The sequence below is a fragment of the Hippocampus guttulatus genome, chromosome 3 (assembly GCF_054856545.1).
Source record: "Hippocampus guttulatus isolate MCC_2025c chromosome 3, RoL_Hgut_1.0, whole genome shotgun sequence".
Classification (NCBI taxonomy): Eukaryota; Metazoa; Chordata; class Actinopteri; order Syngnathiformes; family Syngnathidae; genus Hippocampus; species Hippocampus guttulatus.
The window spans coordinates 10,030,909-10,046,483 of record NC_141263.1 but is presented as its reverse complement, the minus strand read 5'-3'; the positions used below and the strand labels follow the sequence as shown (position 1 = coordinate 10,046,483).

The 15,575-nt window shown below is 42.0% G+C and overlaps 1 protein-coding gene across 1 annotated transcript in view; it reads left to right on the top strand.

Moving 5' to 3' along the window:
* lrrc4cb (leucine rich repeat containing 4C, genome duplicate b) overlaps nt 1-15,213 on the top strand; it is a 55,173-nt gene extending 39,960 nt beyond the window's left edge. Inside the window, exon 2 of the mRNA XM_086107821.1 lies at nt 10,424-15,213. Coding sequence (XP_085963947.1) covers nt 10,451-12,346 — 1,896 coding nt within the window. The 5' untranslated portion in view covers nt 10,424-10,450 and the 3' untranslated portion in view covers nt 12,347-15,213. The remainder of the gene's footprint in view (nt 1-10,423) is intronic.
* The last annotated feature ends 362 nt before the right edge of the window (nt 15,214-15,575 follow it).

Genomic DNA, 15,575 nt, shown 5'->3' with positions numbered 1-15,575 from the left:
TGCTATAACGTGGGGTAGGTGAACCCTGTCTGCTTACACAGAGGGACACATGAATAATGTCTACTCTCAGGAAGGCAAATGTGGTTGGCATATTTTCACTGATGGCGTCATCAACATAGCTGAGAGTCATGCAGATCCACTTGGAATCACTCTGTTTCAGTATTTTATTGAAAACAAAATACAACACAATAGGTGGAGAGGTGGTGGGTCAGAGTCCTCAAAACATGGTGCGGGGTGATGCAAGGAGGGAGAGCAATGCTAGCCCTGAGTGCCTCACTGTCCAAAAGGCCACACACACCACTCTGATTTTGCAATCCAAAGTCTTTATTCCTCCCCAAGGTGCAATTCAAAAGGTAAGAGCAGCGTCATTAAAAAAAGAACTTCCAAAAGGTTTACATAAAATTGGACACAAAGTGCAAAACCTGTATTTTATTGATGATTAATGGTTGATACTAAGGGAAACTGGACATGTGAAAAGCATGAGTATACAATCTGGTGTCAATTTACCACCTTACCGACTACGTCACTAAATCTCCTAAAAGTGCGTACACGTCGGTCAGATTTCTCATAGAGGTGCGGGTGGTCATATACGTGTGTAGGAATTTGCAAACGTGTGTGTGCCTTTTAGTTCTGACTTTTTCTGATAGCACAAAAGTGGTCAGGAAAACGAGAAGAACATTTCCACCTTTGCGGCGCAGGCTCAGATCCTAAGCAAAAACTACCCTGGTAGGTTGCAAGTACTTTTGTCTCGAGTTAGTGTGTTCCAGACTTCCAGTGTGAGCAAAAGTGTTGCTTCAGTGAGGTGGCACTCGTTTTATTTTGGGTGGTTGTTAGTTTCTGTTTTGTTTAATTTGCTTGATAGCACTCAGCCAACATATGAGCAGCTTTTTGTAAACAAAAGACTTTGACTCGAATCCACTGTGACTGATGTTGTGCATATGAGTCCATCTGGTGTTTGACAACAATGAGCACTGAGTGAAGACGAAGCCTCCACATTAGCTTCTTGTGTTAGTCTCTTTCAAGGTAACTGTAGACTGATTAGTTGCCGCGGAAGATCACCCCCGTGATACATCAGCAATTATGCTATTTGTGTGCTCGTTAGTGTTAAAAAATGAGTACACTCTTCATGAGTTAAGTTGTAAAAATAAAAAAATTGTGTTTTAATGTTAAGTTTTGGACCCGATGACAATATGAAAAGTAGGGTCAGGCATTATTTGAGTTTGGACGATTCCCGTTCAGATTCTGGTTCGTTGATTCGATTCTGGTTTCCTAATGATTTTTGATTCTGATTCTTCAACAAAAAATAAAAAATAAATAAAGGAATGAGGAACGGAGTTAACCAGTTATTTTTTGATAAGCTTATATGAACTTCTCTGTTCTTTAATTTCATAAACTTTTTACTGTTTGTGAACTTTACGATGAGTCACTCAATTATATCTATTTTAATGAGTATATTTTAATTTTTTACGAGAACTTTATTATTGAGAACCTCAAGGAAAGACAGTAATGCAGCAGTTACTTAATGCATGCTACTAAACACCCATTGATGGGCTAGTGTTGTTTTTCTTTTGAAAGAATATATCCTGGTATATATGACAAAAAGCTGCATTTGAGGGGCAAGCAAGAAAAATACGGTGTGTCTTATCTAATCAGTCTATATAACCGTATATCATGATGTAAGTCTATATTTAGGTATAGGCCGTATATGCTATAACGTAAATATTAGCTCGGCATTTGCATTTGTGTGTAGACTCATGTTTGTAGTGCCACTTTAAATTGTTGGCTCAATGTTGGTATTAGACGTATTCAAACAATCCTGACTTCAGGTCAGAATCTACATCAGTTCTAGTTCAGCTGCTAGGCGCTGGCCAGGGGCGCCACAGCTGGCAAGATCCACAGGAAGGACCTGGGGCAGGTTGAGAGTCAGCCATCGGAAAGTCTGATGGCCAGCCAGGAAAAGCCCCGGCCAAGCTTCTGTGCGCCCGCTGTGTGGCTGCGGTGGCGGGGAAGGGCTGCGCGCCGTCCACACACATTTCCCATTGGTCATTTTTCGTTTGTGTTTGCCGGCTTCTTCTGCGCGGTAAACTAGGTATCGAAAATTAACACCGATATTTTAAAATCTGAACAATTCGGGGAGAACCCGAATGTTAGTCCCAGTTCCACTGGATTGTCGACACCAAACCCTCATGAAAGGGAAACATTCTTTATCCATCCATCCATTTTCCGAACCGCTTGATCCTCACTAGGGTCGCGGGGGGTGCTGGAGCCTATCCCAGCCGTCTTCGGGCAGTAGGCGGGGGACACCCTGAATCAGTTGCCAGCCAATCGCAGGGCACACAGAGGCGAACAACCATCCACGCCCACGCTCACACCTAGGGACAATTTAGAGCGTCCAATCAGCCTGCCATGCATGTGTTTTGGAATGTGGGAGGAAACCGGAGCACCCGGAGAAAACCGGGGAGAACATGCAAACTCCACACAGGGAGGCCGGAGCTGGAATCAAAACCGGTACCTCTGCACTGTGAAGCCAACGTGCTAACCACTGGACTACCGGGCCGCCACATTCTTTATACATTCACTTAAGTTTTTTATGTTGATGAAAATTTAGGCTCAACCATATGCAAAACACAACCGAATGGGCTTTAACCATTGTCACGGAACAGACTGTGGCCGTATTTGAAAGTACCACTGAATATTTATCATCATTGCAGGTGTGCCAAGTGTAAAAGACTGAAGCACGTGCTCTATGGTGACAAATTTTGCCAGTATTCTTTCACCTTACTCTGCACAGCAAAGCCCTAGAGAGCATCCTCTTCCATTCAGTCAATTTGCAGACGAGAATAGCTTGAAAAGAATAGCTGTGACTGAGCACGGGCGAGCCCTCGGCAGTTTGCATGGAGGGCAGTCTGCCAAGACCGGCCATTGAAGCTTCATGTGGATTGTGTCATTTTCCATGTGACACTCTTGAATGACTCTATCTCAGCCTTCAGGAGGCAGCGCATAAGAGACAATGCAACTGATATCGCCAATGCACTGCCTCGTGAATTTACGAATACGATTCATAAATGAATGTAAACATTGATATCGAAGCACGTTTATTGTGTTAGTAGGAGTAAGGGTAGCAGTAGTCGCAGCATTTTCAGGAAAGGAACGGTATTTGCTCACTTCAACACGCTCGATTTCTGCTGGGGGAAAGAACCTTTTCTACTTTACATGTAGATACGACTCTGAATAAATAAATTTAAGAATTGATTATTAAATAATATAATGCAGAAATGCAGTGCCCACCAGATGTTGTGTCAATATTGTGTACATGGACCACTGTGCAGTATTTTACCCTATACAAAACTGCAACATCGTATTCCAAATGACCATTCCAAAGTACATACTGCATGGCATTGTGATCGAGCCCGATTCAATTATGAATCACTACAAGCATAATACCAAACACCATTCAAATACTGTCTAATGTTTTCTGGGGTTTTTTTTTCCAAATGTTACATTCAATTCATAATCTGTCATTTTGTGTGATTAAAAGATGTGGAAGTAAATGTATTTGAAGCATGCAAATATGAGCCAGTATGAAAACCCAAAGGTGAGGTAAAAATAAACAATAGATAACTTTTAAAATAACACGCAGCTTCTCAACATGAATGAAGCATATGCCATAACACAGATAAAGCTGTGACCATTGGTCCAACACAAATAATTCTTATTTTAGATTTCACGCTGTATAGCAGATAATAGCATTCAGATTTTCATAACGACATCTCAGTCAACGCAGATTGACAATTTAAATTCCAAAAGTCAAAGGAGCCATCTGGTTAACGCTTGCAGACGGGCAGCTCATGAGGGATCATGTACTCTGACAGGCCTTGCACAGCGACCCAAATTTAGGATCCCACCCATTTTGATGAACATAGCAAGGAGGGAATGCATTTGATTATTTTCCATCATCCTCAAAGTGAGTCATTGCCGTGAGACTGTAAATCCATGTTTGTGCAACCGTTCACCAAGACTTTCTCCACTGCCGCGATGCCTTGTATACACTTAGACTCTTAGAGGTGGGCTAAACAAGTGACACGAATACTAAGTGTGCCCTCAGCTTCAGCCATGCGGGCATCCAGTTTTAATCTCTCTGCAGAGAGCAGACCAACATGTGTGGAAGTCCCTGGACAACGATTTAGCCCATGTAATTATCATAATGGAGGCAACATAAGGTAATGTCTGATTATGAATTCAATTATCACTTGACGTGTGTCTCTAAACGATTCAATTACTTTCCCTCTTTCCCCGTATTGGTGAAAGAGACCAAACCTCCCCCACTAATGTTGGTGCATTATGTCCTACTGTAATCAAGAGAAAATATCACATTCAAAAAGGTCAATAGAATCGAACCGGAGGATAACAGGTGAGTAAAATGCAGTACAAATTAGGAAAATTGCAAGAACTGAAACCACAGTAATATATGTAGTGCTAAAATAGCATGTCTCTGGCAGTATGAAACAAACTGCTCATTATTATCTTTGTACAAACCCCTTTTTCAATCCATAATGTATGATGAATGGGCCTAAAATGTGCATGTTTCACTGGATTCTGTACTCATGAAACATTCACAGAAATAAATGTGTTCTATAATTAGTAAATAACCTACATATTTGTAGGTCATGATCAAGCTTGCACTCAGTGTCATGAAGAATAAAAAGTCAAATACACCTATCCGTGTGTGTGCTTGGCTTTACTGTGCCCAAACAGAGTCAAATAGACAGATAGGGGTGGGGGTCCTTGTAGCACTTGTCAGGATGATCATAATATCAGATGGCAGTTTGATAGCTCCATTTAGTGACTGTTTGTAGTTTAATATCCTATCATGACATGGATACATAGAATGACATGTATCACATGGATCGGAATTGAGACTAGTCTTTTAAATTGTGATCATTTTCATTTGAACACGATCCTCCCCTCTGGGATGGCAGACGTTAAACTCAAGTCAGAAAGGTCAACTGTAACACCTTATTGTGCATGGTTCACCATGAATAAAAACATCTGTCCTCTTTTCTTCCTCGGCAAACGAGCTTGTCCGTGAACTGTCATTTATCAGAACAACTGGAACATTCTAAGGCATGAATTAGTTGAGGCATTTTTCCCCAGCCTCCTGAGACCGTGCACATGATAAACAATTTGGATTTCGTGATGTTGGCCTACTGAGTGTAAAGTATGCCTTTGTTTCACTGGAAACTACAAACTGAAACATTTTGTGCATTTGAAGGCATCTGGCATACATCCTGCTGACACGTTAAAACTAAGGCTCAGAGTCCAAAGCATCTTGCACAAAAATATCAAAGGTGTTTCAGTGTAGCACCTTGAATATTGTGTAAACTGTGTGCAAAAAAGAAGAATCATACATCATTCTAACTCAGAGTCAAAAAACTTGAGAGGGCTCATTTTACATTTTAAAGCATAAGTAATGTTTGGACCAGCATTGTGAGGAGTTGCATTTCCGTATATTTACGCATGCATGACATTTTGAAGAGTCACACAACCATTTGGCTCAACCCGGAGATTCTAGGATCTGAGGTTTAAGGGTGCTACAGTGAGGTCAATGGGTGCTACAAAGACCAGGGAACGGGCAGCTGTATGTGATGTTTGGGATGGTGAGGGTGTGAGGGGTTCATTGGGAGCTGTGCATCGACCAGTGAGTGGTGGAGTGTAGGAGCACTTACCACTCCAAAATAAAAAAAAAGAAAAGTGCAGGTCGTTTGCGAGTAAACCAAATCTGATCCACATTATAGATTAAGAAGTGCTATTGTAAAATATCAACAAATGGTAACCCGAGTTTCTGGGGAGGAGCGTGCATGTTTCTGGAGTAAACCAACCCTTTAAGCTGAGTCCAAAATTTGATAACTCTTAGAATTAACTGAAGAAAAGACAAAATCATCTAGTTAATTATAATAGTGATGAATATCCTGAATAGAATGAAGTTAAGAGTCTTTGCGAGTTGGAGGGTAGATATAAAAATAGTAAAATAATAATTTGAATTCTAATACAGTAGTCCTCTCCCTGTTCTCTGTGTATCATCAACTAAAGACACTTTCACTCTGACGCGATGATGGAAAGGTAACGTCCAGCTTTCCACTGGTGCTCCAAATCAGATGCATGAGGGCTGAGGTTGATCAAACCATTCTTTAAATTAAGGGAAGGGGGAGGAAGGTAAAATGTTTGTGTTTTTGAAATATTACATTTCAACTTAGTACAGGGCAGCCCGGTGGTCGACTGGTTAGCGTGTCTGCCTCACAGTGCAGAGGTGCAGGTTTCGATTCTGGCTCCGGCCCTCCTGTGTGGCATTTGCATCTTCTCAACGTGCTTGCCTAGGATTTCTGCGGGTACTTCAGTTTCCTCCCACATTTCAAGAACATGTGTGGCATGTTAATGGAACACTCAAAATTGTCCTTAGGTGTGAGGTGTTCGTCTATGTGTGCCCTTCGATTTGCTGGCAATCGGTTTAGGGTGTCCCCCGCCTACTGCCCGAAGACGGCAGGGATAGGCTCCAGCATGCCCCACCACCCTTTGTGAGGATAAGAGGATCAGAAGATGGATGGAACTGTGTACTGTATGCTTTTGCCACCGCTAAAAATGGGCTCAACCTAAGTGTGTGAAAATCTTGTGAATATCCATATGGCCTGTGAAGTAAACCATTTGCACACAAACAGGATTCAGACAACACATGCATTGTATGTTTGTGAGTTTAATTAATCCATGTGTTAATGAATTTGCGAAATAGCATTCAGCTCAGCAGTAGGTGCCTAAGTGGTGACATGAGAAGAGACTTCTGCTACAGTTGGCCCTCTGACGAATAATAACTTCACTACCTACTGGGTGCAGTTTAAAGGGGTCCTACACTTTATCTTACTAATTTTCCATTGGCCTAGAGGATCCATCCATCCATTTTCTTATTCACTTTATCCTCACAAGGGTCGTGGCGGGCGCTGGAGCCTATCCGAGCTGTCTTCGGGCAGTAGGCGGGGGACACCCTAAACCGATTGCCAGCCAATCGCAGGGCACACATAGATGAACAACTCACAACTCGGGACAATTTTGAGTGTTCAATCAGCCTGCCACACGTTTTTGGAATGTGGGAGGAAACCAGAGTACACAGAGAAAACCCACACAGGCACGGAATCGAACCCTGTTCCTCTGCACTGTTAGGCTGCGCATATATGTATACATATATATATATATATATATATATATATATATATATATATATATATATATATATATACACACACAGTATATACTTAACATACATACATGCATACATACATATATATATAAAGAGGTCCTACACTTTATATATATATATATATATATATATATATACACGCACACACAGAGAGAGAAGAAAGAATGGTTGTTTGTCTATGCAATTGGCTGGCAACCAGTTCAAGATGTACCCGAAGACAGCTTGTGAGGATGTACGGATCAAAAAATAAATAAATAATGGATGGATGGATACATCGATTCAATTTTAAGAGAATTTTGGATTGTGAGATTTGAGAATTGATTTGCTGTCTTGTACAGTATTCTCTTTCTGTGCAAAGGCATAACGGCATTTTCCTGTTAAAATCTAAATAGATGGGAACAGTATGAAAAAAAGCATATATCCAAGACGACAGTTTAATCGCTGCATGTGAATAAAACACAATCATCACGTGATGGACTTTTCAAAAACATTGCATGTCAACTGCACTAGACACCTTTTATCGACCAGTGTTTCTTGCTGTGTGTTTGCTATGTCGAAAAGCTGTGTTTAGGTAGTATTGCAGTGTTTGTGATTCCAGGCAGATAAAATGAGCACTTGCCAGCGGGAGACCTCATTCCATCTCATTCTCTCCCAGAGCCCTGTTCCTCTGCAGCCTCCAATGCTGCAGTAGCATGGCAGCTTGGCTGGGGAGAAAACAAGCCACATGTACCATGCACCTTTGAGATTGATTAATCCAGCCACTCAGTCTTACAAGAGAACAGTTCCACCAATTTTTCCATGTAGCAAACTTATAAAACTCATTCATGATCATGCATGGCGTTGCACAGGAGCTAGCAGGGCCTATAAACCCATTAGAAATCTGTCTAGCCCCACTTCAGGCCCACCCCCCAGCACTTTATCTATTTCTTTCTTTCTTTTCTTAAGTTTAAAAACATTTTTCTCATGCTCACAAGTAAGTATCCATTCGGTTCCAATATAACTCCAGCTTCTGTGTTTGTGCTGCAACTGTGTGCGTTTGTGAGGGCAAAAGAAGCAGGTTGAGTCTTAGTTATTTGCGTATTCGAGGTGCGTTCAGACATAATCTCAGAGCATGCACTGGTTCACTGAAAACATTCTGAAACTTTGAAAATTTGTCACTCGGCTATTTGGACTGCACCAAAAACAGCACAAGGCACTTGGTGCTCCGACTGGGAGAAGATGGGCCAGTGCTGCCTGCGTTCCGAAATTAATGAGAGCGGAGCACACTCTACCTCCCAGAACACACCCACTCTCAGAGTCGTGCATGGGTATCAGAGTAAATTTACGAATGTTAGTTATAGTCCATCTCAGCAAGGATTGCTATATATATATATATATATATATATGCAGTTGCTTATACTGTATGCTTATATCTGATCATTTATATTTCATTCTGGACTGTTTACAGTTCATTTTTAAATTTATTTTTGTGCATGCAAACTACAACTTCGTTTTTCTTCTTTCTTTCAAAATGTTGCTGCTGTAAATTGTGAGTTGATGCTAAAAGAAGATGATTAACAGACAAGTTGGGATGTCAGGCTGGAAAGACACTAAAATCGTAAACGAGTGAATTCTAAAAAAGATGTTAATCTAATTTGCTTATCTGCTCAGCATATTGCACGCGAGATGTTTGGTATACTGTGCTGTGTGTTGATACATGCATAGGTTGCTTGCAGGGCACTACATAATAAGGGGTGCTATCACATCAATCATGCTGTATGTACTCAGCGCCACTGTACGTTGTATTTGTTATTTGAATGGCTTGGTCTATTTGGGGTGCTCTGCAAGCAAGCAAGCAAGCGAATTCCTAAACACTCATACACTGAATGGATAGTAAGCCTCTGGATAATAAGCTCTGACTTTTTTTTTCTTTTGTTTTTTCTTTTTGGTTGAACAACATTGTACAGGCTGATATTCTATCCATCAATTTTCTAATCCACTCGTCCTCACAACGGTCGCAGGGCATGCTGGAGCCTATCCCAGCCGTCTTTGGGCAGTAGGCAGGGTATACCCTGCTAAATCAAACCGGAGTACCCGGAGAAAACCCACGCAGGCATGGGTAGAACATGCAAACTCCACACAGGAAGTCCAGAGCCGGAATTGAACCCTCCATCTCTGCACTGTGAGGCGTACGTGCTAAGCAGTCGACCACCGGGCCGCCCAGGCTGATATTATTCATTTCATTATTATGGGCTATTTTCTGTATTCAAAATGAAGTCTTACAAATATTCTCATTTGTAAGTGATGGATAGGGTTTGGGCACGATGAGCACAGGCTTCTTCTTACTCCTTTGTAAACAGTGTTTTGTATATTGATCTAATTTTCTTGCCTTTTTCATTCATGTTATTTTTATAGTGGCAATCTTGTTCAAATAAGAATTAATTCATTCATTCTTGCAGAGTAAAGTTACTGTTTTCAACATCACAATGTTTCCTGTTTCTTCACTCGAAATTCACTATTTGGTTGTTGGTGCTTTGATGAATTGGACTCTAATTAAATGTAAATGGGTCATTGCTCCTGTCATGCCAAATGCCAGACAAATGCCAGGTCGGGAACAGTTCTCATCGCATTGCATGAGAAATGTTTTGGTTTCTAACATAAATAAAAGGATTGAAGTTCATTTCTATGCAACAATTAAACACCATAGTGTGTGTGTTAGTTTTCCCCAGTTTGATTAAAATAAATGTTTATATTAAAAACCTGAGACAGAACACCTGTCATAAAATGCAGTGTGATTGCAAACCTGAAATTAAGTGTTGTTAGTCTTGCATTAAAAAATAATGCAGCTCTTTTATTAGATCTTTGCCACTTATTCAAAGCAGTGGTATCCAGTGAACCTTTATCATAATTTGCATTTTTCGTTTTCATTCTATCATTCTTTGACAATTGTCCAGATGTATCTGGATAGCACTCAATGGAGAAAATGTGCTACTTCAACAGAGAAAAAAGTGCTTATTTACCACCATAGAAATATTTACACTACAAAGTACGTTCATCTTATGAGGGGTCTCTGAGCCTTGTCTGCCCACAGTACTTCACAGGAGTGCGAGGCCACATTAGAGTGCAACAACAACTTCAACAATCTTCCAAATGCCGATCCGAGCTTCTCACCAAATGATGTTTCTTTTTGTGTTGCAGAAAACATAACCAGCAGATGAACTATGAATGCTGAACAAAATGATCTCCTCCTTCCAGCGCCAGACAATGAGAAGTCGTAGGCTAAAGGGGGCGCTGTCCAACCCCCTCTTTGTGCTACTCCTGGCCCTTCAGATCTTGGTGGTGGCCGGGCTAGTTCGTGCACAGACCTGTCCTTCTGTCTGCTCGTGCAGTAACCAGTTCAGCAAAGTTATATGCACCCGCCGTAGTCTACGGGACGTGCCAGATGGTATCTCGACCAACACCCGTTACTTAAACCTCCAGGACAACCTCATACAGGTGATCAAGGTGGACAGTTTCAAACATCTGCGCCACCTGGAGATTCTGCAGCTGAGCAAGAATCACATCCGCAGCATTGAAATAGGCGCCTTTAATGGACTGACAAGCCTGAACACCTTGGAGCTCTTTGATAACCGACTCACGACAATCCCCAATGGAGCATTTGAGTATTTGTCCAAGCTAAAGGAGCTGTGGCTTCGGAACAACCCCATTGAAAGTATACCATCCTATGCCTTCAACCGAGTCCCCTCCCTTCGAAGGTTGGACTTAGGTGAGCTCAAACGTCTCTCCTACATTTCAGATGGAGCCTTCAAGAACTTGAGCAATTTGCGCTATTTGAATTTGGGAATGTGCAACCTGAAGGAGATCCCGAACATCTTACCACTGGTAAGGCTGGAAGAACTGGAAATGTCTGGAAATCAGCTGACCATCGTCAAGCCTAGCTCATTTACAGGATTGGTCAACCTCCAGAAGCTGTGGATGATGCATGCCCAGATCCAAACGATTGAGAGGAATTCCTTTGACGACTTGCAGTCGTTAGTGGAGCTCAACCTCGCTCACAACAACCTTACCTTCCTTCCACATGACCTCTTCACACCCCTGCATCGTATGGAACGGGTCCACCTTCATCACAACCCTTGGAATTGCAACTGCGATATCCTGTGGCTCAGTTGGTGGCTAAAGGAGTCCGTACCCGCCAATACAAGTTGCTGCGCCCGTTGCCATACCCCTACGCTCTTTAAAGGTCGCTACATTGGAGAATTGGATCATAGCTACTTCCAGTGTGATGTTCCCGTCATCGTAGAGCCACCCTCCGATTTAAATGTGACAGAGGGCATGGGGGCAGAGCTCAAATGTCGTACAAGCTCCTTGACATCCATCAGCTGGCTCACGCCCAACGGCTCCCTGGTGACACACGGGGCTTATAAAGTGCGACTGTCTGTGCTCAATGACGGCACACTTAACTTTACCAGCGTCACGATGCAAGACACCGGCACGTACACCTGTATGGTCAGCAACACGGCGGGCAACATCTCCGCCTCGGCCGTGCTCAACGTCACTTCTGTGGAGAACAGCGGGGTGACCTATTTTACGACAGTCACGGTGGAGACCATTGAGACCCCAGGTGACGATGGCCACACTCCGCTGCCCCCATTTGGTTGGGTGTCCTCCTCGACCACAAAAACCACCCCGGTTCCAACGAGGACCACGGAGAGGACTTACACCATTCCGGTTCTCGATTTGGATGGAGAGGGAGCCCTCAACGGCCTGGACGAGGTGATGAAAACAACCAAGATCATCATTGGCTGCTTTGTGGCCATCACACTTATGGCTGCTGTGCTCCTCGTTATTTTCTACAAAATGAGGAAGCAGCATAACCAACAGGATCCCGATGGCCCAGCCTCCTCGATGGAAGTCATTACCGTTGAAGAAGAGCTTGCAGGTGTTGCTGCTATTGACAGACACCTATCGCTGCCCCCGCTGGAGCACTACAACCACTACAACACCTACAAGAGCACTTATCATCACCCCTCCATGCTCAGTACCATGCACAGCTCTACCACACAGGAACATTTATTGATTCAAGCCTGTTCAAAAGACAACGTACAAGAGACCCAAATCTGATCCTGCATTTCACATACTGTGAAACATGGAACATGAGCAGTTTTAGGAAAACAAAGAAAAAAAAACACACTGCAATATGACATTAACACAGCAATGACAGTGCTAAATCAACATTTGACAAAGGGACCACCATTGATACTTTAAGTGTCTTTCCAAAAACAAAGATTATTTATTTAAAAACGATGTCTGGTGACTAAAGACAAAAACTAATTGTGATAGCTTTTTAGCTTGTTTTCCTTTCTCGTTTATCGCTCTTGCTCCATCTCGCTGTAATATGGCACGAGGAAAAGAATGGCTTGCCAAATGTGAATATGGAATGTAGGTCTTAAACTGAAACGAATACGAGGTCATTTCATTTTGGTATTTGCTCGCACCTGTTATGTTTTTGTGTGGGTCACTGTTTCAGTGTTTACAAGGATTCATTTGCTCGTTGTTCAGCGTACGATGTCCACATTGAGGCAGCCGTCTGTACGATTCCCACCACGAGACGAGTTAATTTTCATAATCATGCTGTTCTAACCGCCATTCAGGAGACTCTTTTGATGGAAAAGCTTGTGATGATCTCACAGGGAAGCCTGTGTGTCTGAAGATGAAAGCAGTCAAATTAGTGGAGGCGTTTTCCCCGTGGCGCCTAATAGCAGCCATATAGATCATCTCATGGTAATAAACTGAGTAGCACCTCCATTGACTTATGACTTAAACTTCAATTCTTAATTAGGTCCTCCTGTTCGTTTTCTCCCGTTTATCAATCTGCCCACATAATCCCTCCCCTTCTCGTTTACTCCGTGTCCTCATGGTTGTCCTTCTCGGGCTGTCGCCGCTGCTTAATTCAGGGACATTCCCCACCCCTTGCCATGTCTCATTTGTCTCGCGTTAGCCGTCGGCATGTGTCGCACGACGGCAGAATATTGCTTGAGAAAATGAAGGGCAGCATAAGGCAGCAGTCAGTAGTCTCCCTTTTAACCCAGTTATGATGTATGTCCATGCAGTGTCGCGTTACCTCGCCATCACCCCGGGGTCACACAAGCTCATGTGCTGATAGTCCATCTGTTGGTCCAGATAAAGAGGCAAATGAGGCAGCTTTGTAATGTAGTGTGACCCTGTCGGACCAATGCAGACAGGGCTAACAGACTCAGTGAAGCAGCAAGGGACCTGGCACAAAAAAGGGGAGATGGGTTACGTCTCATTAAACTGCATCAGCACTTCATTTGCAGACCAACAGTGGAAAACTGATAACCAAACAGCATTAGACTTTTTCGCCATCGGTTTGCCGAGCAAAGCAGGGCTTAAGAACTTTGCTGTGGAAGCAAACCCTGCTGCTCTGTGTCATTGTTGTCTGACAAAAAAAAATGGATACACTTTGATGCTGCATCATTTATAATCCATCAGAACATTGTCGAGATGCTAATATTATTCCGTTTTTCTAAAAGGTAAAAAGATCCACAGTCGGTCTGTCGAGCAGGGACAAACCCACAACGGTCACGAGGGGTCTTCAAACACAAATCTAGAGGATATGAAGGAAGAGGAATCAAAAATAGATAAGGTATAAGGAGGCAAAACTAGCCATCAGACTGTCACCATGGAAACGGTGACCTTGTGCAAAAACTAAGATGTGGTAGATAATAGATATGCCTTTCACTTGTCTGTAATGGTCGTCTGTTCAACAAGCTTATTTTGATTTCCCAGGGAAGATTACACAGGACCAGCGATTATTTCTAACCATGAAATAATGTAATGGGCATTTAAAGATGGAATAATAGAATTCGAGCAACATATGACATCATCATCGCAGAGCACTCTGCAGCTTCATGTTTTTAAATGAAATAAAGTGCGGCCTGATTTGAAAATGTGACCGCTTTATATTTACCGCTGCCCTTCCTTTCTTGATTTTAAATTCAGTAAGGGCTGCAACCACATAGCTTATAGGAGGAATATACCGTAATAAAGGCCCATCGCTCAAAAACTCATCTGCGTCTAATCAGTTAGTCACACACATTTTTTTTTCATTCGTTCTCAGTAACACATTTGATGGAAGCAAAATATACATTAGGAGACCAATGTGTGGGTGCACACTGCAGAAATGGATTACAAATGTCTGCCTTTCTGCTGGCGTTATGAAAGATGAGGGCATCAATAATAACCTGAAATGTGTGAACCCTTTTCCAGTTTTCTGTTTTGGTGCTCAGTTTCTTTTCACTGCTGTTGGTGACTTTTTGATTCAATGTTGACGCTGGCTATAATTAAAACAGTTGGGACTTTGTATTTGTATGTATTTGAGAATGAAGGGTTGAGATTTTTTTTCAAATTTTTCTGATTTAATTTTTTTGCTGCATTGGTAGTATTATTACGTACGTGAGCAAACTGTCCTGATGTGGAGGCCTATTTTGGGACAAAACTACGACTGCTGTGTCTGAGTGTTGGACATGAAATACCAGCAGCGTGAGCTTGATTTTTGTGCAAAACCCGAGCCAAGGTGATACAATTCGTCTGAGTTATTCTGCCAACTGTGTACGTCTGGAGAGGGTTACTGGGTCTAGGAATCCATTCTCTCTCGTTTTTGGAGAGAATAACTGTCAAATGGTTACGTTTCTACAAAAAAAAGAAAAAGAAAAAAGAATAAATAATATTTTCAAAAAGCTATTGCAAAAAAATATTAAGCTCATAATTTTACATGTGCTTCAATTGTTTAATAAAATGTTGAAGAAAAAATAAGGGTGGGGGTGGTTGAGGGAATGGGAGCAGCAAGAGACTGTGCTTGTAATAAGTTCAGGAAATTTCTCTGCAGATCATGTCCACCTATTGATACCTGAGATTGTAGTTCATACTGTACATGAATATGAATAAATTGCTTTTTTTTTCCTAACGGCTTCCACGGAGCATATTATCATGATGTTGTCAGTATTTTGTTCTCTCATTTTCCGATGAACACACTGACATAAATATTCAAGCAAGAAGAAATTGTGCAGACTGCATAATTTAGAGAACTACACTTTGAAGAGACATGCTATAGCTTTTACAATTATATCACGATGAGCTTTCTCTGCGAGGCAAAGGCAGTGATATTTCTCTTGTCACATACTGGTAGATGTTTAATCCTCTAGGAATCTCTAGTGTGGAAATTTGATTCGATAGCAAATCACAGCTGGATACAAAACAGAACAAATAAGTTCTTACATTTGCTTTTAATATGCTCCTAAGATAAAACAGAATAAAGCTACACACAAGTGCT